Source organism: Lepidochelys kempii, chromosome 3, assembly GCF_965140265.1.
Source record: "Lepidochelys kempii isolate rLepKem1 chromosome 3, rLepKem1.hap2, whole genome shotgun sequence".
Lineage (NCBI taxonomy): Eukaryota > Metazoa > Chordata > Testudines > Cheloniidae > Lepidochelys > Lepidochelys kempii.
In genome coordinates this window covers 1,503,964-1,529,685 of record NC_133258.1, presented here as the reverse complement: position 1 = coordinate 1,529,685, position 25,722 = coordinate 1,503,964, and the positions used below count along the sequence as shown (strand labels likewise).

The window sequence follows — 25,722 nt, the reverse complement described above, 5'->3', positions numbered from 1 at the left end:
GGAGTGCAGGGCCCTGACTCCCCCAATCTCTGTGACAACTGGTGACGGGTGGGATGTACTGCACCCCGTGGGCAGTGCTTCCTGCAGTAAGTGACTGGGGAGCAGTAAAACGAAGGGGGATTGACGGGGACCAGGCGTGCTGAAGAGTCAGAGAGGAGCAGTTTCAGGGGGCAGAGGAGCTACGCTTAACCCCTGGGAGTGTGTGACCAGCGAGAAGGACTGTTGCAGTAACGGGGTCCCGCTGGGGACTGCGGTGAGCAGACTCGGGGGCGGAGGAGTCTGTGCTCGACCCTGGGAGAGAGGTGGTGACCTGGAGAAGGGCTGATGCACTAGGGGTTCCTCCTGAAAACCATGGGGAGCTGCAAGCACACAGGCCCGTGAGTGGCCAGCAGGAAGATGTATGCGAAGTGCCTTAAGAGCGACCTGGTGGAGCTGTGCAGGCAGAGGGGGCTGCGCAGTGGGAAGTGCACCAAAGAACAGCTGATTGCCCAGCTGGAGGAGGAGGATCGCTTGAATGAACCGATCCCTGTCTCTGAGGGAAGCAGCCCGGCAGATGCAGGGTGGGCACCAGTATCTGCTCCAGCTGGGAGTGGTCAGACAGCAGCCGAGGGCATCCTGAGACCCCTCCTACCTATGCCTCAGGGAGGGGCTGGGAGGAGCCCAGCAAATTCTGAGGGCACCATGAACCCCACAGCCAGCAGGGGATCCTCCCGGCGGAGCTCCCCATCCCTGGAGCTGAGGCGGCTGGAATGGGAGAGGGAGATAAAATTGAGAGAGTTGGAAGATGACGAAAAAGAGCGAGAGGATCGCGAAAGGCAGCGTCAGCATGAACTGGAGTTGGCCAGGCTGAGGAGCAGCGAGCCCCGAGCTGCGGTGAGTGAGGGGGGACCCAGGACTGCAAAGAGCTTTGATAAGTGCTTCCTGGCCCAGCGAAGGAGGGGGAGGACATAGATAGCTTCCTGACGGCCTTTGAGAATGCCTGCGAGCTGCACAGGGTTGACCCTGCAGACAGGCTCCAGTTTCTCACCCCCTTACTGGATCCCAAAGCCGTGGAGGTGTACAGCCGAATGAAAGGGCCGGAGGCAGGGGACTATGAACTGTTCAAACAGGCCCTGCTCCGTGAGTTTGGGCTGACCCCCGAGATGTACCGGAGAAGGTTCCAGAGTCAGCGTAAAGCCCCTGAGGGCACATATCTAGAACTGGCCACCCGCATGGAGGGATATGCCCGCAAGTGGACAGCTGGGGCCCAGATGAAGGAGGACCTGGTTAAACTGATGGTACTGGAGCAACTGTATGAACAGTGCCCTTCCGACCTGAGGCTGTGGCTGGTGGACAAATATCCAGAGAACCCCCAGCACGCAGGGCAGCTGGCCGACGAGTTTGTGAACAGTCGGTCAGGGGGTAGCAGGGAGGAGTCCCAAAGGATCAGGCCCCCCCCGATGCAGAGAGAGAGTCACCCTAGGACCTCCCAAAGGGGGCTATGGAGAACCCCTTCCAAGGGGAGCATCCAGCGTCAGGCCCAACCGACTGGCTCGAGGGGACCAACGTGACCTGAGCTGCTGTCACTGTGGCCAGAGAGGCCACGTACGGACCCAGTGCCCCAGGCTCAGGGACAGACTGAGCAGACCGAACCCACCCAGGGTTAACTGAGTAGGGACCCAGCCGGACAAGGGGCAGACGGCCCAGTCAAGGGGGGCCTGGCAGCGTACCAACTGCTCAGGAGGGAGGAGGGCCCCAAACCAGCTCCTCTGGCGGGCTGGATGCTCCAGACTCAAGATTCGCATTTTAGAAGGTGGGTGCGGGGCTGTCCCTGCGGAGCGAGTGCCTTGTTCCCCTGGCGGTGGATGGGAGGAAGGTCAGTGGATACTGGGATACGGGCACTGAGGTGATGCTGGCCTGCCCCAAGGTGGTGGCCTCAGATCGGATGGTGCCCAACACCTACCTGACCCTGACAGGGGTGGGCGGGACCCCATTCACGGTGCCCGTGGAGAGGGTACATCTGAAAAGGGGCCCTCCTTGTCCCCCCAAGGATGTGGGGGTGCACCACCATTTACCCACTGAGGTGTTGATGGAGGGTAACCTAGAGGACTGGCCAAACAGCCCCCGGAACACCCTGGTCATGACCCGTAGCCAGAGCCGGCGAGGGTATCGAGGGTACCGAGGGCTGGTGGGGAGGGAGTGCCCTGGAACAAGGCTCAGAGAGGCTGAGGCCTCAGACCCGGCCAGTGAGAGGGAACCGGGCCCCATCCCTTCCCCAGCCGCTGAGTTCCAGGCCGAGTTGAGGAAAGATCCCTCCTTGTGGAAGCTCAGGGACCTGGCCGACCTCAGTGTGGGACGGACCATGAGGAGAGGCTGCCAGGAGAGGTTCCTGTGGGAGAAGGGGTTCCTGTACCGAGAATGGGCTCCCACAAGGGAAGTAGAGGCCTGTGGGATCAGGAGGCAGCTGGGGGTCCCCCAGAAGTATCGCCGCAGGCTCCTGTACCTGGCCCATGACATCCCCCTCGCAGGGCACCAGGGAATCCGGCGCACCCGGCAGAGGTTGCTACAGAACTTTTACTGGCCCGGGGTCTTTACCATGGTCCGGCAGTATTGCTGATCCTGTGACCCCTGTCAGAGGGTGGGGAAGGTCCGGGACAAGGGGAAAGCGGCTTTGAGACCTTTGCCCATCATAGAGGAGCCTTTCCAGAAGGTGGCCATTGACATCGTGGGGCCTCTCAGCAAGACGACGCAGTCGGGGAAGAAATACATTCTGGTGGGGGTAGATTTCGCCACCCGCTACCCCGAGGCAGTGCCCTTAGCTTCCATTGAAGCCGACACCGTGGCCGATGCGCTCCTGACCATTTTCAGCCGAGTGGGGTTCCCCAAGGAAGTCTTGACAGACCAAGGCTCCAACTTCATGTCGGCCCTGCTCCGGTGCTTGTGGGAGAAATGTGGGGTCCGGCACGACTGGGCCTCAGCGTATCACCCCCAGTCCAATGGGCTGGTGGAGAGGTTTAACGGGACACTAAAGATGATGCTGAAAACCTTTATAAACCAGCACCCGCAGGATTGGGACAAGTACTTACCTCACCTGCTGTTCGCATACAGGGAGGTGCCCCAGGAGTCGACCGGATTTTCGCCTTTCGAACTGTTATATGGCAGGAGGGTAAGGGGGGCCCCTAGACCTGATGAGAGACAAATGGGAGGGGAAGGCCACTCCTGATGGGGAATCAGTGGTGGAGTATGTCCTGTCCGTCTGAGAAAGACTTGCTGAACTCATGGGCTTGGCCAAGGAGAATCTGGCCAGAGCCCAGAGGAAGCAGAAGGTCTGGTATGACCGCACGGCGCGGGCCTATGCCACCGGGGATCAGGTGATGGTTCTCATCCCCATGAGGAAAAACAAACTACAGGCCGCCTGGGAAGGTTGTCATTTTAAGGTTGTCAAGCCATTGGTAAACTACGTGGTGGAGCTGTCGAACCGGGCGCACCACCGCCGGGTGTACCATGTGAATATGATGAAGCCATATTATGCCAGGGGGAGTGTGGTGTTGGCCGTGTGTGGACAGTGGGAGGAGCAGGGAGACGACCCTTTAGTAGATCTATTCCCTGAGACAGGAGCTGGCTCCCCCCTGGAAACAGTTCCTCTCTCCGATCAGCTAACGCCTGGCCAGCAAGCTGAGATCAAAGAGGTGCTGCATCCGTACCGACAGCTCTTTTCCAACCAGCCTGGACGCACTAATCTGACTAACTAATTTATTTGAGCATGAGCTTTTGTGAGCTACAGCTCACTTCATCGGATGTATACTGTGGAAACTGCAGCAGACTTTATATACACACAGAGACCATGGAACAATACCTCCTCCCACCCCACTGTCCTGCTGGTAATGGCTTATCTAAAGTGATCATCAAGTTGGGCCATTTCCAGCACAAATCCAGGTTTTCTCACCACCCTGACCCCCATACACACACAAACTCACTCTCCTGCTGGTAATAGCTCTTCCAAAGTGACCACTCTCCCTACAATGTGCATGGTAATCACCATTTCCAGCACAAATCCAGGCTTTCTTAACCCCCCCCCCTTTCCCGGGGACACACACACACACACAAACTCACTCTCCTGCAGGAGAGTGAGTTTGTGTGTGTATGGGGGTGGGGGGAGTGAGAAAATCAAGGTGGGCCATTTCCAGCACAAATCCAGGTTCTCTCACCCCCTCACCCCCCTCCAAAAACCACACACACAAACTCACTCTCCTGCTGGTAATAGCTTATCCAAAGTGACCACTCTCCCTACAATGTGCATGATAACCTGGATTTGTGCTGGAAATGGCCCACCTTGATTATCATGCACATTGTAGGGAGAGTGGTCACTTTGGATGAGCTATTACCAGCAGGAGAGTGAGTTTGTGTGTGTGGTTTTTGGAGGGGGGTGAGGGGGTGAGAGAACCTGGATTTGTACAGGAAATGGCCCACCTTGATTATCATACACATTGTGAAGAGAGTTGTCACTTTGGATGAGCTATTACCAGCAGGAGAGTGAGTTTGGGGGGGGGAGCGGAGGGTTAGAAAACCTGGATTTGTGCTGTGTCCAGTTTTGGGCCCCACACTTCAAGAAGGATGTGGATAAATTGGAAAGAGTCCAGCGAAGGGCCACAAAAATGATTAGGGGTCTGGAACACATGAGGTATGAGGAGAGGCTGAGGGAGCTGGGATTGTTTAGCCTGCAGAAGAGAAGAACGAGGGGGGATTTGATAGCTGCTTTCAACTACCTGAAAGGGGGTTCCAAAGAGGATGGCTCTAGACTGTTCTCAATGGTAGCAGATGACAGAACGAGGAGTAATGGTCTCAAGTTGCAGTGGGGGAGGTTTAGATTGGATATTAGGAAAAACTTTTTCACTAAGAGGGTGGTGAAACACTGGAATGCGTTACCTAGGGAGGTGGTAGAATCTCCTTCCTTAGAGGTTTTTAAGGTCAGGCTTGACAAAGCCCTGGCTGGGATGATTTAACTGGGAATTGGTCCTGCTTTGAGCAGGGGGTTGGACTAGATGACCTTCTGGGGTCCCTTCCAACCCTGATATTCTATGATTCTATGAACCCCGCTCAGTTCCGTCTCAAAGGGGGGAGAGATGGGACGCAGCAGGGACTGAGTGGGGCAGATTGACCTGGGAACGTGGCAGGGGAGTTTACTGCCACTGTCTGACCGGTGATGAGATAGCAGGGGGTGACTTCACTGGCTGTCACCTGAGCCGGGAGGGAGGTTGGATCCAGGTGACACCTTCTGCCTGGGAAACTGGACAAAGGCTGGAGGAGGGACTGGGGGAGTCGGCTGGAGGCTTTTTGTTTTCGGAGTGGGCTGGGGAAGAAGAGGGAGCCCCCAGAGCTGGGGACTAATCTCCCTGCTCCCAAGAAGGACCTGACTAAGGGGTCCTGTTTATGTCTATAAGATCTGGTCAGGACTGTGTTCTTGTCGTCTCTAATAAACCTTCTGTTCTACCGGCTGGCTGAGAGTCATGGTGAATCGCAGGAAGTGGGAGTGCAGGGCCCTGACTCCCCCAATCTCCGTGACATACAGCACAGTCATAGAGCTGCGTTGGGAGCTGGAATGCAGTGTTGCAGTGCTGTCGTGGAGCTGCGTTGGGGGCTGGGATGCAGTGTTACAGGACAGTCATGGAGCTGTGTTGGGGGCTGGGATGCAGTGTTGCAGTGCTGTCGTGGAGCTGCGTTGGGGGCTGGGGTGCAGTGTTGCAGTGCTCTCGTGGAGCTGCGTTGGGGGCTGGGGTGCAGTGTTGCAGTGCTCTCGTGGAGCTGCGTTGGGGGCTGGGATGCAGTGTTACAGGACAGTCGTGGAGCTGCGTTGGGGGCTGGGGTGCAGTGTTGCAGTGCTCTCGTGGAGCTGCGTTGGGGGCTGGGGTGCAGTGTTGCAGTGCTCTCGTGGAGCTGCGTTGGGGGCTGGGGTGCAGTGTTGCAGTGCTCTCGTGGAGCTGCGTTGGGGGCTGGGGTGCAGTGTTACAGGACAGTCATGGAGCTGTGTTGGGTGGCTGGGATGCAGTGTTGCAGTGCTGTTGTGGAGCTGTGTTGGGGGCTGGGGTGCAGTGTTGCAGTGCTCTCGTGGAGCTGCGTTGGGGGCTGGGATGCAGTGTTACAGGACAGTCGTGGAGCTGCGTTGGGGGCTGGGATGCAGTGTTGCAGTGCTGTTGTGGAGCTGTGTTGGGGGCTGGGGTGCAGTGTTGCAGTGCTCTCGTGGAGCTGCGTTGGGGGCTGGGGTGCAGTGTTACAGGACAGTCGTGGAGCTGTGTTGGGGGCTGGGATGCAGTGTTACAGCACTGTCACGGAGCTGTGTTGGGTGGCTGGGATGCAGTGTTGCAGTGCTGTTGTGGAGCTGCGTTGGGGGCTGGGATGCAGTGTTCCAGTGCTGTTGTGGAGCTGCGTTGGGGGCTGGGGTGCAGTGTTGCAGTGCTGTCGTGGAGCTGCGTTGGGGGCTGGGATGCAGTGTTACAGGACAGTCATGGAGCTGTGTTGGGGGCTGGGGTGCAGTGTTGCAGTGCTCTCGTGGAGCTGCGTTGGGGGCTGGGATGCAGTGTTACAGGACAGTCGTGGAGCTGTGTTGGGGGCTGGGGTGCAGTGTTGCAGGCCAGTCGTGGAGCTGTGTTAGGGATTGGGTTGCAGTGTTACAGCACTGTCACGGAGCTGTGTTAGGGATTGTGATGCAGTGTTACAGCGCTGTCATGGAGCTGTGTTGCAGCACATCTGTGCTGTGGGCATGTTGTGTTACTTTACTGCTTTTTTTCCTTGTTTGCAGTCCAACCCAGTGATGATTGATGCCAAAGAGGTGTCTGCAGCGCACAGGGCCCGGTACTTCTGGGGTAACCTTCCCGGTATGAACAGGTTGGTGAGAGCATGGTGAGAGAACCCCGAGTTTTGGGCCGTTTGCTTCTTGCATGATAGCGGAGCAGGGGCCGGGGGATTGCCAGCCAGCATAATTCATTTTAATCGTGCCTCTTCGAACCAGCCTTTGGAGCCCTTCAGCCCCTTAGCACTCAGCCTATTCTCTGTTGTTCGGTGCTACTGTAGGCATGAAGGGGCCAGGTCACCCGTGTGTGCTCCGAGCAGGGCACCCCAAGGCCGTGAGGAGTGCGGGTAATCGGGTTGTAGATTTCACTCCCAGCTCTTTGCCCTCCACTCTGCAGAGCAGCCTTTGGGGGCACATGGGAGCTCAGAACTCCTGATTTCTACCCTGAGCACATCCCCACAAAGAGACAAAGTCCCAGGCTCCTCTCTTCACCAGGAATCCCGGCGTGGCTCCCACCAGCATAGCTCAGCCCTTTCCGTTCGAGGGACGTTCCTTGTGTGTTCCCATGGCCCTCGGCACCTGACGCTCACTCTTTGCACGGGCAGAGCACTGAGAGCCCAGGCCAGGGAGCCAGGACTCCTGGGTTCTCTTTCAGGCTTTGACACCAGCTCCCTCTTTGACCCTAGTCGAGTCCTTTCCCCTTGTGTGCCTCAGTGTCCTCCTCTGTAAGATGAGGATGAGACTTCAGCCAGCGCAGGGGGCAGGGCAGACGCGTTGTGAGTGTTTGTGAAGTGCTGGGTGGTGGTGTTTGTGGTCCCATTCTGAGCAGGGCCAGAGTCAGCGGGGGAGAGGCAGAGAGTGATGTCCCTGCAGCAGCAGTGTGATCAGAGGGGCATGAGTGACTCCACCGAGCAGGAGGTTGTAACTGGCTCTCCTGCCTCTGGCGGAGGAAGTGGCGAGGCTGAATCACCTGGAAATTCTCCAGATTGGTCCAGGAGCTGCTTTCTCCAGCACACCACCACCACCCCGTTGCTAATGGATCGGTCCAGAAGCTGCTGTCTACTCCCCCACCACCCTGTTGCTAATGGATCGGTCCAGAAGCTGCTGTCTACTCCCCCACCACCCTGTTGCTAATGGATCGGTCCAGGAGCTGCTCTGCTTCCTCAGGTCATTGCCAATGCGGAGCTGCTCTGCCTCCTCCCCTCTGTCCAGGAGCTGCTCCGCCTCCTCCCTGCATTGCTAATGGGTTGGTCCATAAGCTGCTCCATTTCCTCCCCCCTATGCTAATGGATTGGTCCACGAGCTGCTGTCTCCTGCCCCACCACCCCATGGCTAATGCATCAGTGCACTGTATGCTCCACTCCCCCCCCCCATGGATTGACCCAGGAGCTGCTCCATTGTTAATAGATCAATTCATGAGCTACTTCAGCTGCTTTCTCCCTCCCATTGTAATGGACCAGTCCATGCTTCCTCACCCCCATTGCTAATGGACCAGTCATAGAATCATAGCAGATCAGGGTTGGAAGGGACCTCAGGGGGTCACCTAGTCCCACCCCCTGCTCAAAGCAGGACCAATCCCCGACTAAATCATCCCAGCCAGGGCTTTGTCAAGCTGGGCTTTAAAAACCTCTAAGGATGGAGATTCCACCACGTCCCTAGGGAACCCATTCCAGTGCTTCACCACCCTCCTAGTGAAATGGTGTTTCCTAATATCCCACTTAGACCTCCCCCACTGCAACTTGAGACCATTGCTCCTTTCTCAGTCATCTGCCACCACTGAGAACAGCCGAGCTCCATCCTCTTTGGAACCCCCTTCTGGTAGTTGAAGGCTGCTATCAAATCCCCCCTCACTCTTCTCTTCTGCAGACTAAACAAGCCCAGTTCCCTCAGCCTCTCCTCATAAGTCATGTACCCCAGCCCCATAATCATTTTTGTTGTCCTGTGAATGACTCTCTAATTTGTCCACATTCTTTCTGTAGTGGGGGGCCCAAAACTGGACACAGTACTCCAGAAGAGGCCTCACCAATGCTGAATAGAGGGGAACGATCACGTCCCTTGAGCTGCTAGCAATGCCCCTACTTATACATCCCAAAATGCCATTGGCCTTCTTGGCAACAAGGGCACACTGCTGACTCATATCCAGCTTCTCGTCCACTGTAATCCCCAGGTCCTTTTCTGCAGAACGGCCGCTTAGCCAGTCGGTCCCCAGTCTGTAGCGGTGCATGGGATTCTTCCTTCCTAAGTGCAGGACTCTGCACTTGTCCTTGTTGAACCTCATCAGATTTCCTTTGGCCCAATCCTCCAATTTGGCTAGGTCACTCTGGACCCTATTCCTACCCTCCAGCTTATTTACCTCTCCCCCCCAGCTTAGTGTCATTCTGTCTGGTTCAGAATTACCTCACACTGGGATGCTTTTCAGGCCAGGGCTAGCAGGGACAATGCCATGGAGACCAACCTTCCTCCCAATACCACCCCTGATTCCCCCAGCCTTCCCCCTCCACAGACATGGACTCTGATCCATATGGATCACCCATGAAAGAACTTCCTTGGGATGGGGGAAGCTCTCCTCTTTCACAGCCCATGGAGGATACACAGATTTGAGTCCTTTCTAATAGCAACATCCATTTTCGTTAGGAGACTCCATTCCATCCTGGCAGATAAGGACTTGGCCGTGGTTAGTCACACCTTCATCATCCCATGTCTGGACAACAGCAATGCAATATACCTGGGCACAAAGCCATCAAAGTCAATGCTTCCTCACCCTCATTGCTAATGGACCAGCCCATGAGCTGCTTTCTCCTCCCCATTGCTAATGAATCAGTCCATGCTTCCTCACCCTCATTGCTAATGGACCAGCCCATGAGCTGCTTTCTCCTCTCCATTACTAATGAATCAGTCCATGCTTCCTCACCCTCATTGCTAATGGACCAGCCCATGAGCTGCTTTCTCCTCTCCATTGCTAATGAATCAGTCCATGCTTCCTCACCCTCATTGCTAATGGACCAGCCCATGAGCTGCTTTCTCCTCTCCATTGCTAATGAATCAGTCCATGAGCGTCTCTGCTTCTTCCCCCTATTGCTAATGCTTTGGTCCACAAGCTGCTGTACCTCCTCCCCCCATGGTTAATGAATAGATCCATGAGTTACTCTACCTCCTTACCCCATTGCTAATGGATCGGTCCACGAGCTGCACCACTTCTTTTCCCCCCATTGATAATGGATTGGTCCATGAGCTGTTCCCCCTCCCCCCATGGGTAGGATGGGCCCACAAGGTTGCCCGGGGGCCTTTATGGGGCAAGCAGGTGGTCGGTGGCACTGTGTGCTGGGAGTCCTGCACAGCCCTGGGCTGTTGGCACTACCAGCGGGCCCTCACCTGCCCCACTGCACGGCCAGCCCCCTTCGGGTGTACGGCCAGCCCCCATAGGGGATACGGCCACCGTGGGCACGACCAGCCCCCATAGGGCGTACAGGCGCCATGCGTGCAGCCAGCCCCCGTAGGGGATATGGCCACCGTGGGCGCGACCAGCCCCCGTAGGGCATACAGGCGCCATGCGTGCGGCCAGCCCCCATAGGGGATATGGCCACCGTGGGCGCGACCAGCCCCCGTAGGGCATACAGGCGCCATGCGTGCGGCCAGCCCCCATAGGGGATACGGCCACCATGGGCACGGCCAGCCCCCGTAGGGCATACAGGCGCCATGCGTGCAGCCAGCCCCCATAGGGCATACAGGCGCCATGCGTGCGGCCAGCCCCAATAGGAGATACGGCCACCGTGGGCACGGCCAGCCACCGTAGGGCATACAGGCGCCATGCGTGCGGCCAGCCCCCATAGGGGATACGGCCACCATGGGCACGGCCAGCCCCCGTAGGGCATACAGGCGCCATGCGTGCGGCCAGCCCCCATAGGGGATACGGCCACCGTGGGCACGACCAGGCCCCGTAGGGCATACAGGCGCCATGCGTGCGGCCAGCCCCCGTAGGGGATACGGCCACCGCGGGCGCGGCCAGCCCCCGTAGGGGATACGGCCACCGCGGGCGCGGCCAGCCCCCGTAGGGGATACAGGCGCCCTGGGCACACGGCCAGCCCCCCTAGGGCGTACAGATGCTGTGTGCGAGGGGCATGGGTGGGAGCCCAGCCCCCTGGCGGGCGCACCTGGAACATAGCAGCAGCAGCACTGAGTGCAGGGTTAATGCCCGTTCTCAACCTCCCGCCCTTTTGTCTCCTAGGCCATTGGCATCTACAGTGAACGATAAGCTGGAACTTCAGGAGTGCCTGGAGCACGGCAGGATAGCAAAGGTCAGTGCCTGAGCCTCCGTGGGGCAGCCAGGAGGCGCTGGAGCATAGCCCTGGGAGTTGGGCCGTGCCTCCTCTGGGCCTTTTCCGGGTGCTGTCCCGACCCAGGGCGGCATCAGCCCCTGTGCCGAAGTGGGAGGGGGCACGCACTGCACTGTGTCGCTTTGGGATTTAGGCCAAGGTGGGGCCATGGCCAACAGGGTGGGCCACAGCCAACCAGTATGGGGAGCAGATCCCAGCCAGCAGGGTGGGGCGGTGGGGGGCAGAGCAGGCCCAGTGAGGCAGGCAGAGGGGGCCAGACGTGGGGCACACTTTGGGAGCGGTTGGGAATACCCGCACCAGGAGATGGGACCTATGACATTTGTGCTGCTCTTAGAAGCGGGGGAAAGGCACCTGCTTTGGCCCTGATGGACGTCAGAGGAAGATGCTCAGCTCGCTCCCCAAGGAGTGGCTCTGCCCCAGCACGTGGGCTCACTTGAGACAGGATTCCTGTTCTGCCCTTCCATGGCCACGCAGTCACCACAGCGGAGCACGGGAGGGTAGCAAGGGGCTTGGGGGGGATGCTGGTGATTCCAGCCCCCCAGCCTGGCTTCAGGCAGGACCTAGTGACCAGGAGAGGGGAGGGACAGACTAGCCTAGCTGCTGCCAAGGGGCCAGGCCGGAATGGGAGCTCCACCCTCGCCCCAGAGCGAGTCCAGAGCCAGCAGAGGATGGGGATAAATCAGAATCATTCAGTGGCCCCACGAAGGTCTGGGCCAGCAAGAGACCTGAGGCTGCTCTGAGCAGACAGGCGCCCTCGGAGCAGCTCTTGGGGGCTGCCCAGCTGGGCCCCCATCTAGGCCATGTTAGCCGGGGCGGGGGAAGTGGCTGCGGCTCTGGTTTGCTCAGAACGTTGCTTTGTCCCTTCTAGTTCAGCAAAGTGCGAACTATCACCACTCGCTCCAACTCCATCAAGCAGGGCAAGGACCAGCATTTCCCCGTCTTCATGAACGAGAAGGAGGACATCCTGTGGTGCACGGAGATGGAGAGGTACTGCTGGCCTGCGGGGGTGGGGCGGCTCCCTGGGTTTGCACCGTCTCTGGGCTGGTCTCCCAGGGCGGCTGGGCCCTGTCTGCGCTGGTGCCTGGGAAAGGAGGCCTGGGGACTCGTACTGCTGGTTGTGCTGGAGGACTTGGATGGCTCTGAATGCACCAGGGGAGCTCTGTCGTTAGGGGCCAAGGGGGAGCTGAATCTCAGAGCGGGAGCTCGTTTGTTGGCATGAAGCAAACCAAGGTCTCTTAGCCTGACCGACTCCATGAGTCGAGCTTCATGTCCTTCACCTGCCACTTCTCCAGCAGGCAGCACAGCCCTGGACACACACACAAGCCCCCTCTGCAGCTCTGCTTTGAAGGTCACAGAGAAGCCAAGCAGGGCCCCAGCCTAGTCTTGGCCTTCGCAAGCCCATCTGTCTGTCTAGGTTTTCTCACCGAGCCCGTCACCGTGGTGTCTGAGCACCTTTACAGTGTACCGATGTGGACCCGAGAACGTTACCGTCAAGCCCGGATCCTGCCAGGTGCTAAGTGGCTCCAAGGAGGAGGATTCCTGGGGCAGGAAATCAGCTAACCTGTGCTCTTCCTGTTCCCTCCTTTCCATGCAGGGTCTTTGGCTTCCCGGTTCATTACACAGATGTCTCCAACATGAGCCGCCTGGCCCGGCAGAGACTGCTCGGCAGATCTTGGAGCGTGCCGGTGATCCGCCATCTCTTTGCTCCCCTGAAGGAATACTTTGCCTGCGTGTAAGACACACAGGAACTAGTGAAGTGGAACGAATCAGATGAGAAGAGAAGTGAAAATGTGGAACAAGAGAAAAATCAGCACCCAGAAGAGAGAAAGGATTAAACCCGATGGGAATCCACCGCGTCTCCCCAAGCGAAAGGGTTCGGTGTCCTCTCCTGAATTTTCAATGTTCAGCTTTTAGCCTATTTAAAAAAAAACAAAAACCGGTTTTTTTTGGTAACCTTTTAATTTTCCGCTCTTTTCTGGATGGGTTTTTCTGTTAGTTTGGTTTCTGCTTCTCGAAGCTGCGAGCGAGGCGAAAGGCTTTCCCGAGCTTGTGAGCAAGCGCTGTCGTAGCAGGAGGGCAAAGCCAGCAGGAAACACTAGCAGAAACCCAAGCCTAGAGAGGGGGACGCGAAGGAAAGGTTCTGCCAACCTGTCGCTCTGAGCTCGAGTTTTGTCTCTGGTCTGGTGAGCGTAGGAGCACCCAGCAGGGAGTGCTCAGCCTGCGCCGTAACTTCCAGCACTGAGCCTTACTTACTTCTACCAGCACCATCACTGGTGATGCAAAGCAAAACCAACTAGCAGGGAAGCCAAGAACACGCACCACACCACACACTTTTCTACAGTATTTCGGGTGCCTACCACACAGGAAACCTTGAAGAAAGCAGATCCTAGATGCCGCTGTTACCTCTTGTTTACAGTTTATATATATACGGCAGGTGTGAGCGCGAGCTAGCTAGATAGATATATAAAAGGTACTGTTACTACTGTACATCCTGACTTCATAATGGTGCTTTTCAACAGCGGGGTGAGTCAAAACATCAGCTTCCACGTTGCCTTACGTGCCAGGGCTTTCCGCAGGGGGGACCATGCAGACTCAGTGCCGGGGGCAGGGGAGGCACTGGTCCCCCGCCCCCGGGCAGTGCGGGGGAGGGACAGGAGGCAGTCTCCGTCCCACGTCATGCAATAACCTTTTTATTTTCGAAAAGGAAGGCCCCCCTCCCACGCACTGGGGAGAAGCGGGTCCGGGGCTGCCCCCGCCCGCCCACCCGCAGGGGCCGGGGGGAGAGAAAGCCCTCGCCAGAGAATAACAACACACAAACGTACTGGTGCTTTTCTGTGTACGTCGCCTTTGGGTGTTCTTTTCCGAGGGGCTCCCCTCCCCTGGCCTGAGGCTGGGGTGCAGCACCGGGCAGAGCGATGCTTTGGGTCACCTCCGAACTCACAGGCTGCAGTTTTATACTGAGAAGCTGATGCCATCTTTGATTCTTCTTGTCTCTTTGTTGTAGAATGAAGAACTCGTCTGTAGGTTCATGCCGAGGTGGGAGGAGGGCCGGGCAGACGCCCCCCATTGCTCATCCAGGCCTGGGGGTGCAGGGCAGAGCTCTGGCTGCCCTGTGGGGTGCTCCCGGCCCAGCGGGGAGGCTGGTTCTCTCTTTTTGTGGACGCTGTGAATTCTGTTTCTTTTAGTACTTGATTGAACTGCAGCTGTGCGGTCCCTTCCCATCGGCCACCAGCGCGCTGCCCCTCACTCCTCGCGGCCTGGGCGGAGGGCGCATTCTCTGTGGGGCAGGAAGTGGGCAAGGGCTAGACTAGGAATCGCACTGGCAGGCCCCCCTGAGGGAGAATCCCCCCAGCAGAGCCAGGAGAGCAGCATCTCCAGAGGGGCTCCACCTCTGTTCCTGGATTCCAGGGGCTGGGGGCCCAGCACCAGCCCGACAGCCTGGGTAGGCAGAGCAGAGGCAGCTTTCCCCCTGGCGTGTGCCTATGCAGCCCGCCGGGGGAAGCCGGCAGCTGCTGCAGGCACTCAGGTGGGCAAGCATCCGCTGCAGAGCAGTGCCAGCTGGGCCAGGCTGAGATCCCAGAGGGAGCTCTAGGCCGGCCGGGGGCGTGGTACATTCAGGGGGGCACATGGCCAAAGCTAACCGATCCAGGCCTTGTGCCCTGCTGTATGTGGGCATGGCCCTAGCACAGCCAGTTGGCACCAGTGGATCATCTGGCCCTCCAGGGGCATTTGCTGGCATGGCCTGGAAGAGCGGGCATGGAAGGAGCTTGGTGTCTGTCTTGGCCTCTCTGCTGAGCCTGCCAGGGGAGAGCAGCTGTGAGGGGCTTTCCCAGCACGCGGAAGTGTTGTCCCGCGGGCAGACGCCCCGGCCTGAGTCTTGTCACAAGGGCACTGACCAGCCACCATCTCAATAACTTCCCTGCGCTGCCATTGGCCCGCCCCCTCAGTAACGCCCACCCCGCCCTGAGCATTGGCCCGCCCCCTCAGTAACGCCCACCCTGCCCTGCGCTGCCATTGGCCCGCCCCCTCAGTAACGCCCACCCTGCCCTGCGCTGCCATTGGCCCGCCCCCTCAGTAACACCCGCCCCGCCCTGAGCATTGGCCCGCCCCCTCAGTAACACCCGCCCCGCCCTGAGCATTGGCCCGCTCCCTCAGTAACGCCCGCCCTGCCCTGTGCTGCCATTGGCCCGCCCCCTCAGTAACACCCGCCCCGCCCTGAGCATTGGCCCGCCCCCTCAGTAACGCCCGCCCTGCCCTGCGCTGCCATTGGCCCGCCCCCTCAGTAACGCCCACCCCACCCTGCGTATTGGCCCGCCCCCTCAGTAATGCCCCTCCCCCGCCCATTGACCTGCCTCCTCAGTAACGCCCACCCCGCCCTGCGTATTGACCTGCCTCCTCAGTAACGCCCCTCCCCTGCCCATTGAGCTGCTCTTTTGGAGGCGCCTGGGGCTTGTCTACATGGCTAATTACTGCACTGGGTGTGACTACAGCCACCCGCTTGCCAGGCAGCGGCAGCAGCTCCGTCCTGCGTGGGCCCTGCCGCAGCACGGGACGTCCCCGCTCTGCTGCTGGGCAGGGCCTTGCCCTGGAGACAAGCCGGAGGCTTCTTTTGAAAATATTTTTAATGGAATTTTAAAACCAGGCTAAGGAAATTCCCTCCCTCCTGCCCGTGCCAGAGCGTGAGTGCGCCCACGCGTCCATGCTGCGCCCATGCCGCCCGGCCCCAGCTCGCCCGCACGCCGTCGAGCTGTGTGACGGGACCGTGCGGTGGGGAGCACGCGGCCCCCTCGGGGCCCGACTCACCGGTGACACAAGCTGGCTCCAGCTGCCCGCCCGGAGGGTGATTCCACAGCGCTTGGCACTGGCCTCGCCACTCCTGGGGGAGGCAGCGGTGAGACTCCCGAAGCCAGGCCAGTGCCAAGCGCTGCAGAATCCTCCCGCCGTGTGCCGAGGGGGCCGGCTTTAATGCCGCAGGCTGGGCAGTGGTTGCACACGCACCCCCCGTGAGGACGGAGGGACACGGACGGAGGGACACTGCCCACCCCCGACAGACAGTCAAAACCGCACCCGTGTACCCACACGGACGACGGAACCTTGTCCTCCCACCGCGAAGCAGCCCACAGTGGAACATGTACACAACACAGACAGCAGGACACACACCCCCCCCCGTGTGCACACTGACAGCGGGACACCCCCCCCCGTGCGCACACAGACAGCGGGACACACACCCCCCGTGTGCACACTGACAGCGGGACACACACACCCCCCGTGCGCACACTGACAGCAGGACACACACCCCCCTGCACGCACACTGACAGCAGGACACACACCCCCCTGCGCACACAGACAGCGGGACACACCCCCCCCCTGTGCGCACACAGACAGCGGGACACACCCCCCCCCCGTGCGCACACTGACAGCAGGACACACACCCCCCTGCGCACACAGACAGCGGGACACACACCCCCCCTGTGCGCACACAGACAGCGGGACACACCCCCCCCCCGTGCGCACACTGACAGCGGGACACACACCCCCCCGTGCGCACACTGACAGCGGGACACACACACCCCCGTGCGCACACTGACAGCGGGACACACACACACACACCCCCGTGCGCACACTGACAGCGGGACACACACACACACACACCCCCGTGCGCACACTGACAGCGGGACACACACACACACACACCCCTGTGCGCACACTGACAGCGGGACACACACACACACACCCCTGTGCGCACACTGACAGCGGGACACACACACACACACACACACCCCTGTGCGCACACTGACAGCGGGACACACACCCCCCTGCGCACACTGACAGCGGGACACACACACCCCCGCGCGCACACTGACAGCGGGACACACACACACACCCCCTGTGCGCACACTGACAGCGGGACACCCCCCCCCGTGCGCACACTGACAGCGGGACACACACACACACACCCCCTGTGCGCACACTGACAGCGGGACACACACACACACACCCCCTGTGCGCACACTGACAGCGGGACACACACACACACCCCCTGCATGCACACTGACAGCGGGACACACACACCCCTGCACACACACTGACAGCGGGACACCCCCCCCTTGTGCGCACACTGACAGCGGGACACCCCCCCCGCACGCATACTGACAGCGGGACACCCCCCCCGCACGCATACTGACAGCGGGACACCCCCCCTGCACACACACTGACAGCGGGACACACACACCCCCGCGCGCACGCTGACAGCGGGACACACACCCCCGCGCGCACGCTGACAGCGGGACACACCCCCCCGCGCGCACGCTGACAGCGGGACACACACACCCCTGCGCGCACGCTGACAGCGGGACCCCCCCCCTGCACACACGCTGACAGCAGGACACACACCCCCGCGCGCACGCTGACAGCGGGACACACCCCCCCCGCGCGCACGCTGACAGCGGGACACACACACCCCTGCGCGCACGCTGACAGCGGGACCCCCCCCCCCCGCACACACACTGACAGCAGGACACACACCCCCCCGCGCGCACGCTGACAGCGGGACACACCCCCCCGCGCGCACGCTGACAGCAGGACACACACACCCCTGCGCGCACGCTGACAGCGGGACCCCCCCCCTGCACACACACTGACAGCAGGACACACACCCCCCCGCGCGCACGCTGACAGCGGGACACACACCCCCGCGCGCACGCTGACAGCGGGACACACACCCCCCGCACACACACTGACAGCGGGACACACACCCCCCTGCGCGCACGCTGACAGCGGGACACACACCCCCCTGCGCGCACGCTGACAGCGGGACACACACCCCCCTGCGCGCACGCTGACAGCGGGACACACCCCCCCTGCGCGCACGCTGACAGCGGGACACACACACCCCTGCGCGCACGCTGACAGCGGGACACACACACCCCTGCGCGCACGCTGACAGCGGGACACGCACACCCCCCCGTGCGCACGCTGACAGCGGGACACCCCCCCGCGCGCACAGTGGGAACGAACACACACGTCTGAGCACACACGGACCTCTCTGAGCGCACGTAGACACACACACACACACACCCCGATGAGCATGCGCACGTGCACGCCCAGAGCGTGGAACACGCTCACCCCAGAGGAGCCTGCGCGCACATGCGGACTGGGGAACCCTCCACCCCATATGCACACGAAGACAAAGGACCCGGCATGCCTGGCCAGTGGCGGCCCCGTGTCCCCGTACACACAGACAGTGGCATTCCCTGCCCCCCTGTGGACAGTGTCCCCCCCTCGTGCATGCGCACGTGGACAGTGGAGCACCCCACCCCCGTGGTGCACACTCGGCCGGCCCCCTGCGCCCACGGGAGCCGTGGCACACGCAGACGGCCGGCCCCCTGCGCCCACGGGAGCCGTGGCACACGCAGACGGCCGGCCCCCTGCGCCCACGGGAGCCGTGGCACACGCAGACGGCCGGCCCCCTGTGCCCACGGGAGCCGTGGGCACGGGCAGGACACTGCAGCGCCCCTGGTGTGCTCACATGCACACACTGGCAGGCTGGGTTAGCGCAGGGACTTGGGAGGGCTCTGGCCCTGCCTAGCTGCAGGTCATCACTCGCCCCCGGCCGGGCCGGGGTCACAGATCCCAGCCCCAAATTCTCGCATTCCCTTTAAGGGCCGTTCTCCACCCACCCGCACGGGGCTGCTGACTCCCCCGCCTCCCCCGCGCCAGCCTGCGGCTATTGGCTTGGTGAGACGTGCCTGGGTCATCTCTGCATACGGGCGTGGGGCACCCCCTGAGAGTGGCTCCGTGACCAGCCTGGTGGGAGCGGGGCAGGAGCCCTGCCTTGCCCAGCACCTGAGCACACTGCCTGGGGCAGTGACGTCACAGACTGTCCCAGGCACTGTTCGCAGTCCAGCCCCCCACCCCATGTCACGGGGGCCAGGGGCCCACTCTCCATTTCAGACGTAGGGCCTCTGTCGGCTCTCGCTGCACTGGGCTTGGCTGTGGGAGCGGCCCCTGCCTTCACCCTGAGTCAAAATAGACCCTCGGGGGGCCAGTGAGTGCACACGCCCCACTGCGTGGGGGGCAGCCCCCTTCAAAGCCATAGACGCAGGGATCTGCTGAGGGGAACCGAGGGGGGTCCTGGGCACAGGGGGGTCCTGCCTGCGTCCCTCCCCCAGGGCACACGGGGCCGGGGCCGCGGCAGGCAGTGGGAAGGGCCGGTGCAGCTCGGCTCGCTCGCAGGACAGGGGGCGGCTCGAACGCCTCAGGCGGTTACCCCAGCCCCCGGGCAAGGTGCCCGGGGAGCCGCAGTGGCCCACGCAGCTGCCGGTGACCTGCCCTCACCCCCTGCCAGCCCACGGAAAAGCCAGGAGCTGCTGTGTCAGCCCCGGGCCGTTAGCTGTCCCCACCCCTGCTCCGGCAGGACTAGACCTGCCCTGGGAAGCTTCCCCAGCCCCCTCAGGCCTCCTACCCGTTGTGGCTGCACTGGCCCGCGGGAAAGGACCTGCCGCACCGTGTGCAGGACGGGAGGGCGGAGCTGGGGCTTGGACCCACCCCAAGGTGCTCAGGAGCAACAGCGTGAGGCCTGGTGTCTCAGAGCAGGTGTCGGTGCCATGGCAGCCCACCCACCCCAGGGCTTCCCCTCCTCGCTGCTCCAGCCCGCAGCATCAGCTGCGTGGCCGAGGCCTCTGAGCTGGGAGGAGCCCTGGGCCGAGCGCTCCCAGGGTCCCCTGGGGAGGGAGGGTCCGTGCAGCACAGCCCCCTTGGGGCAAAGGGAGGTCATGTCCCGGGGCCAGTTCTTAAAGGAAAACTGCAGGGCTTGGTGCTAAAGCGCAGGGGGTCGGGCGGCTCGCCGCAATCCCTGTCGCTGTCTCGCTCCCCATAACTGTGAATGGTGCCGGGGTCTCTCAGGGCCTGACACTTCTCTCTGCTGGGCAGGGCAGGGTGCCGCAGGTGGAAGGGGTGGCTACCGGGGCCTGCCTGTGGGTGCTTGCTAATGTCACAGCAGGTCCACCTCGAAAGGAGGGTAGCGCGTCCCTTCCAGCAGCTGGCCCTGCCGGGCAGCCCCCCCACTCCCTGCCCTGCCTCTCGGGCACTCTCATGGCAGCTTCCCGGGGCACTGGGGTCTCTCTCGTGGTTTGCGCTTCTCTACAACTCGCTGGGGAGGGAGTTTGAGTCTCTTATTCACGTTGCAGTTTTCCTTTAACAGTGGGGGCAGGGGCTGCCCCCCGAGAGGCAGCACGGGCCTGGCACGGCCTAGCACGCACGGCTCGCGAGGGGAGACGGCCGTGGGAGGGGTCAGCCATGGGCGCTTCTGCCCTCCTAGTCTCTCTACCATGGGATTGGTGCTAAGTGGGGAATCTGTGAACCCCCATAACTGTGCATGAACACTGGGGGGAGGTTGCGGGGCCGAGCCAGCGTAAGGTCGCGGAGGGAGGGAGGGCAGGCGCTGCAGGCCGAGCAGAGCCGCGTTCGCAGCTCTGGCCCTTTAATCTTTACATTTTGGTAAAGGCGGCAGGACATGGGCCCCAGGCTCCCACCCTCCTGCCCGGGTCTCAGCAGAGACCTGCGGAGCCGTCGCTTTCCCGACCTCTTGTTCCACTGCGAGCCTGGCAGTGCGAAACTTGGGGAGGCCTGGGGCCCAGCACCACCCTCCCACCAGCTTTCCACCAGGAGCCACCACTGGCTGCAAGGGGCAGCTCCTGCGTGAGGCTGGTGTGAATGTGGGGGAACCAGGCTGCAGGGGGGTGCAGGGACCCCCCATGGCAGAGCCCGGTGGGTAAAGCAGGTTCCTGTTGCTCCACAAACTGGAAACTCTGGGAATGGCCCTTTGGCAGCGTTTTCAGGCAGTTTGTTTTCCAGATTCCCCAGTCCCCGTCTCCGGGAGCACCGGACACAAGCCACCCGGTTCCCAGCCTGTAGCCTCGGGACACAGACGGGGAGAATTAAGGTTTTTAAAATACCCAACACACTCTTTTTTTTTAAAAAAGCAAAAAGCAAATTTTGTTGCACAGCCCTGTATCGAAAACAAAAAAGCCTAAATTCCTTAGAAATCCGCCGAGGGAGTAGGTGACAAACAAGGTGCTAAAACATTTTATTAAAAATCTATATTGTTAAATTAAGTCTGCTGTCTGGACAATGACTGTTTGTTTTGTTTTCTTGTGGAGTTTCAAAGAGCACTATTATTGTTTTACTCTTCTATATTATTATTAAAAAACAAAAAGGCATTTTAACTTTGTACTTGAAAACGAAATGAGAGATTTCATGTGTTTTAGCCTAGGCATTGAAGTAGCTGATGCTTAACTATTTGTGGGAAATCATTTATTCATACTGAAGAATAAACGCTGTAGAGACGTTGGTAATAACGTTGACTGTTCCCTATGATTTGGCTTGAGCCCCCAGCGCTAGGACCTCTCTAGTGTACATTCCATGCAGCTAACACCCACCTCCCCCCCGCTTTTCTTTTTCTTTCTTTCCTTTTTTATGATTAGGGTTATTCTGGTTTCTGGTTCCAGCATCCTTCAGCCGCTATGTTTTGGTTTTTTTAGGGTTGCTTCTATATTTATTGACAATAAATAATGTACATTTCACAGTATGGTTCTGCGACCTGGCGGGAAGGGGCCCCGCGGCCTCTCCCGCCCCGGTGTTCTGTTGTATCTCTGTGTAAGTATTGCTCGTGACATAGCTGTTATGAACTAATTAAAAAGGTCAATGCGTGCAGCAGATGTAGGAAGTCTGTCCGTTTCGCCTTCATCCCATTTCTTTTTTCTTTGGTGCCCAGAAGAATATACGAAAGAAAAGCTCCTTTCTAATGTACTTGTGCTGGAGAACACTTGAATAAATGTACTGTTTTTGTGCAAAAAAAGGAAAAAAAAAAAAGAAAAAAGTCCCACGGTCATGTGCTTTGTGTCGCCTCCTCTTGTCTTGGTGCGCGGGGTCCTTGGCACTGCGGGTGCCCGTCGGTCCCATCTGTGCCGCTGTCTGATCTCACTAGTCAGGCCCTGCCCCTGGGCACAGGGGAGCCGTGAGCTCGAGGACGTTACAGCCAGCCAACCCCAGCAGCTGCAGCACCCGTTTGTAAGTAGGTTTGTGTGTGACCTGAGGGTGGGGGCGTTGATGCCGCTCCTCTGCCCGTATTGCGGTCCAGGCCCCGCTCCCGGCAGGTGCTTAGCTTTAAATCCCACCAAGTCCAGCAGAGCCGTTGTGGATCGGCATGTCATGCACTCCCAGCATGCTGGGGGCACACCTCGCGCCAGTTGCCTCCTGGGCACACACCTGCTGAGGGAAACAAGCCTTGGCCTCACGGCATCAGGCAGGGCAGGTGGCCGGGGCCTCTGAGCGCTGGCTCCTGGGGTGAATTCTTGCTGCAGACCCTTCTGTGAGAACAGGCGCCCCAGGTAATTAGACCAGGAGGAGAACTTGACAACCCGAGCTGATCTGCTGCTGCAAAGCCTGGCCCAGGGAGACCCGCCCTGTGGAGCCGTCTGGCTGGCCTACCGCCAGTGCTTGCCACAAAGCCGCGCCTTTTCCATCCTGTGCCGCTGGGTCCAGTCCCTCCCCCGGCCCCTCCAATCTGCCATACGCTTGATTCGTGTTCCATGGCAGACCCTGATTCCGGCTCCTGCTCCATCTCTGCCGCCCCCGTGGGTACTAACGCCGCCTGCCCTCCTGGGCCCTGGCCCTTCGGTACCGCCCTGGGCGGCGTGCCCGTCTCTGCCGGCATGCCTGACCTCCGCTTCCTGGCGCCCACCCGGGATTCAGTGAGGCTCACAAACCCGTAGGTGTGCTGGAAAGGGGCTGCCACGGCGCAGGATCCCGAATCCGCTGTCCACAGCGTGAGACCCAGGCCACTGTCTGGCGCAATAGGCCAGGAGCTGAGAGCAGGAGGAGGACGTGGCCGGTGAGAATTGGCAGCTCCCGCTGCGCCGGCCTGGTCTCTCTGGCGTGTGGGCTAGGCGCAGCGTGCTGCCCCCCAAGGCAGACAGAAGTGAGGCAGTCCCACACCAGCACCCGGGCAGGTGTCCCGGCACCAGCTGGAGAAGGTCCCAGGGGCGCTGCACGCACAGAAACGGCATCCAGTGACTTGGCTCCAGCCATTCTCGGCATTAGAGCTCAGCCGGCGTTGGGGTGAAGCGCTGACGGTTCTACCGTCACCCCACAGCCCAGGGCAGACGGGTCACAGTGCAGAGCATGGGGCATCCCAGCAGGGCCTGGCACTGATCCCTGCTCAGAGCCTTCCCGCCAGCTGGCCCGGGCCTGGCCATGGCTGCCGCGTCCGCAGGTCCCAGTGCCATCGGCACAGAGTGCTGACAGCTCCACTGACCTCGGCCTGTGGCCACTAGGGCACCCCAGAGAAGCCAGGTTCTTCATCCAGGGATTATCCCTCTGGACCCAGCTGGGATGCTTTAGCAGGGTCCCTTGGGGCCGTGTCTGCACCCCAGCTGCCCTTGTGCCCCCAGCCCGAGCACAAAGGCCACAGCAGGCCCCTTGTAGCCGCCCATGGCAATGGGCCCGCACCCCAGCTGCGTCTCCGTGTCCTGGGAGACGTTGCTGCCTTCATAGGGCTCCAGTGAGTGGTGTGAGGGCAGGGCCCAGCATCACAGCACCCCTGCCGGACCCCCTGCAGAGCGCCGGCCCGAGACCTGCCCCTCACTGAGCCCCACCGGAGAGCGGGTAGAGATCGACCCGTGGTCCATGACGGAGCGTCCAGCCCCGACCGGGGCGAGCTGTTCCAGGGGCTAGTTACCCTCCCCGCCAACAACGTGCACCGTGGGCTGGTCCAAATTTGCCGCGCTTCCACTGCCAGCCACTGCAGGGCCCTTCCTCTGCGAGCCCGCAGAGCTCCTTGACAGATCTCTGTACCCCACGCAGGGTCTTACAGCTGGGGATCACGTCCCCTCCGGCCTTAGTGCAGAGTGTCTGCGGGGGCTAGATCGAAACAGCCAAACTTTGCTAGAGCCTCCCTCGGCCAGAGTGCGGCCGGGCTGGCTGGCTGCAGGGCCAGCCTTGGCCCAGCGCTGCCTGGTGCTGGGCATGTGAGGGGTTTGGTTTGCCTTGGAGAATGGCACGTCCCTGCTGGCTGCGCTGCCCGGTGCTCCTTTGCTCGGAGGACACGGACGGGGAGGCCTGTGTGTGACCAGAGTCTCCTCAGAGCTGGGGGGAGGCTCAGCCGGCCTGAGCAGGCGTCCTTGATCACAGCTTCTGTGAGCCGCGTCTCCGTGCCGCGCGCTGCAGCCGGGCTGCAGATCTGTCTTGGCACTGGGACCAAACCCATGGCACAGCCGCAGGGAGTTTAATAACAGCCCAGCCTCTGTGGGAAATGGCCTGTAGTCACAGGAGCACCCCTTAAAGTGGGAGGACCATGTGGCTGGGTCAGCTCCAGCCCCTGGGGTGGGAGGACCAGGGTGGGGGGAGTGTGTGGATTTGGGGCCTGCCCAGGGGAAGTCCTGTGGGGGGGGAGAAAGCAAAGCATTGGCTCTTGTCCCACAGGACTGGCCCAGCTCCCTGCTCTCCCCACAGCACATGCAAGCACAACCGTGCCCCACCCCGCCATCTCGCTTGCCCCGAGCTGGCCTGCGCACACAGACCCATCGTTAATGATCTGGAGGACGGTGTGGATTGCACCCTCAGCAAGTTTGCAGATGACACTAAACTGGGAGGAGTGGTAGATACGCTGGAGGGGAGGGATAGGATACAGAGGGTCCTAGACAAATTAGAGGATTGGGCCAAAAGAAATCTGATGAGGTTCAATAAGGATAAGTGCAGGGTCCTGCACTTAGGACGGAAGAACCCAATGCACAGCTACAGACTAGGGACCGAATGGCTAGGCAGCAGTTCTGCGGAAAAGGACCTAGGGGTGACAGTGGACGAGAAGCTGGATATGAGTCAGCAGTGTGCCCTTGTTGCCAAGAAGTCCAATGGCATTTTGGGATGTATAAGTAGGGGCATTGCTAGCAGCTCAAGGGACGTGATCGTTCCCCTCTATTCAGCATTGGTGAGGCCTCATCTGGAGGACTGTGTCCAGTTTTGGGCCCCACACTACAAGAAGGATGTGGAAAAATTGAAGAGAGTCCAGCGGAGGGCAACAAAAATGATTAGGGGACTGGAACAAATGACTTATGAGGCGAGGCTGAGGGAACTGGGATTGTTTAGTCTGTGGAAGAGAAGAGTGAGGGGAGATTTGATAGCTGTTTTCAACAACCTGAGAGGGGGTTCCAGAGAGGATGGATCTAGACTGTTCTCAGTTGTAGCTGATGACAGAACGAGCAGTAATGGTCTCAAGTTGCAGTGGGGGAGGTTTAGGTTGGATATTACAATAAAGGTTTTTCACCAGGAGGGTGGTGAAGCACGGGAATGGGTTCCCTAGGGAGGGGGTGGAATCTCCTTCCTTAGATATTTTTAAGGTCAGGCTTGACAAAGCCCTGGCTGGGATGATTTAATTGGGGATGGGTCCTGCTTTGAGCAGGGGGTTGGACTAGATGACCTTCTGGGGTCCCTTCCAACCCTGATATTCTATGATATTACTTGTAATCAAAGTTTCTTAATGTACTAGGCTTAGACTTGCATGTTTTTGCTTGATTTTGCTTGGTGACTTATTTTGTTCTGTCTGTTATTATTTGAAACCACTTA

The 25,722-nt window shown here is 60.1% G+C and overlaps 1 protein-coding gene across 5 annotated transcripts in view; it reads left to right on the top strand.

The window, feature by feature from the left end:
* The window catches only part of DNMT3A (DNA methyltransferase 3 alpha), a 268,092-nt gene extending 246,101 nt beyond the window's left edge, over positions 1–21,991 (top strand). For 3 of the 5 annotated variants that reach the window (XM_073335457.1, XM_073335456.1, XM_073335455.1), the window contains 4 exons: positions 6,776–6,861; positions 10,992–11,061; positions 11,969–12,087; positions 12,695–21,991. In XM_073335457.1, the coding sequence (XP_073191558.1) occupies positions 6,776–6,861; positions 10,992–11,061; positions 11,969–12,087; positions 12,695–12,836 (417 nt within the window). In that variant the 3' untranslated portion in view covers positions 12,837–21,991. Of the gene's footprint in view, positions 1–6,775; positions 6,877–10,991; positions 11,062–11,968; positions 12,088–12,694 lie in introns of those variants that run through there. The other 2 variants (XM_073335454.1, XM_073335459.1) reach the window with 2 other exon arrangements.
* The last annotated feature ends 3,731 nt before the right edge of the window (positions 21,992–25,722 follow it).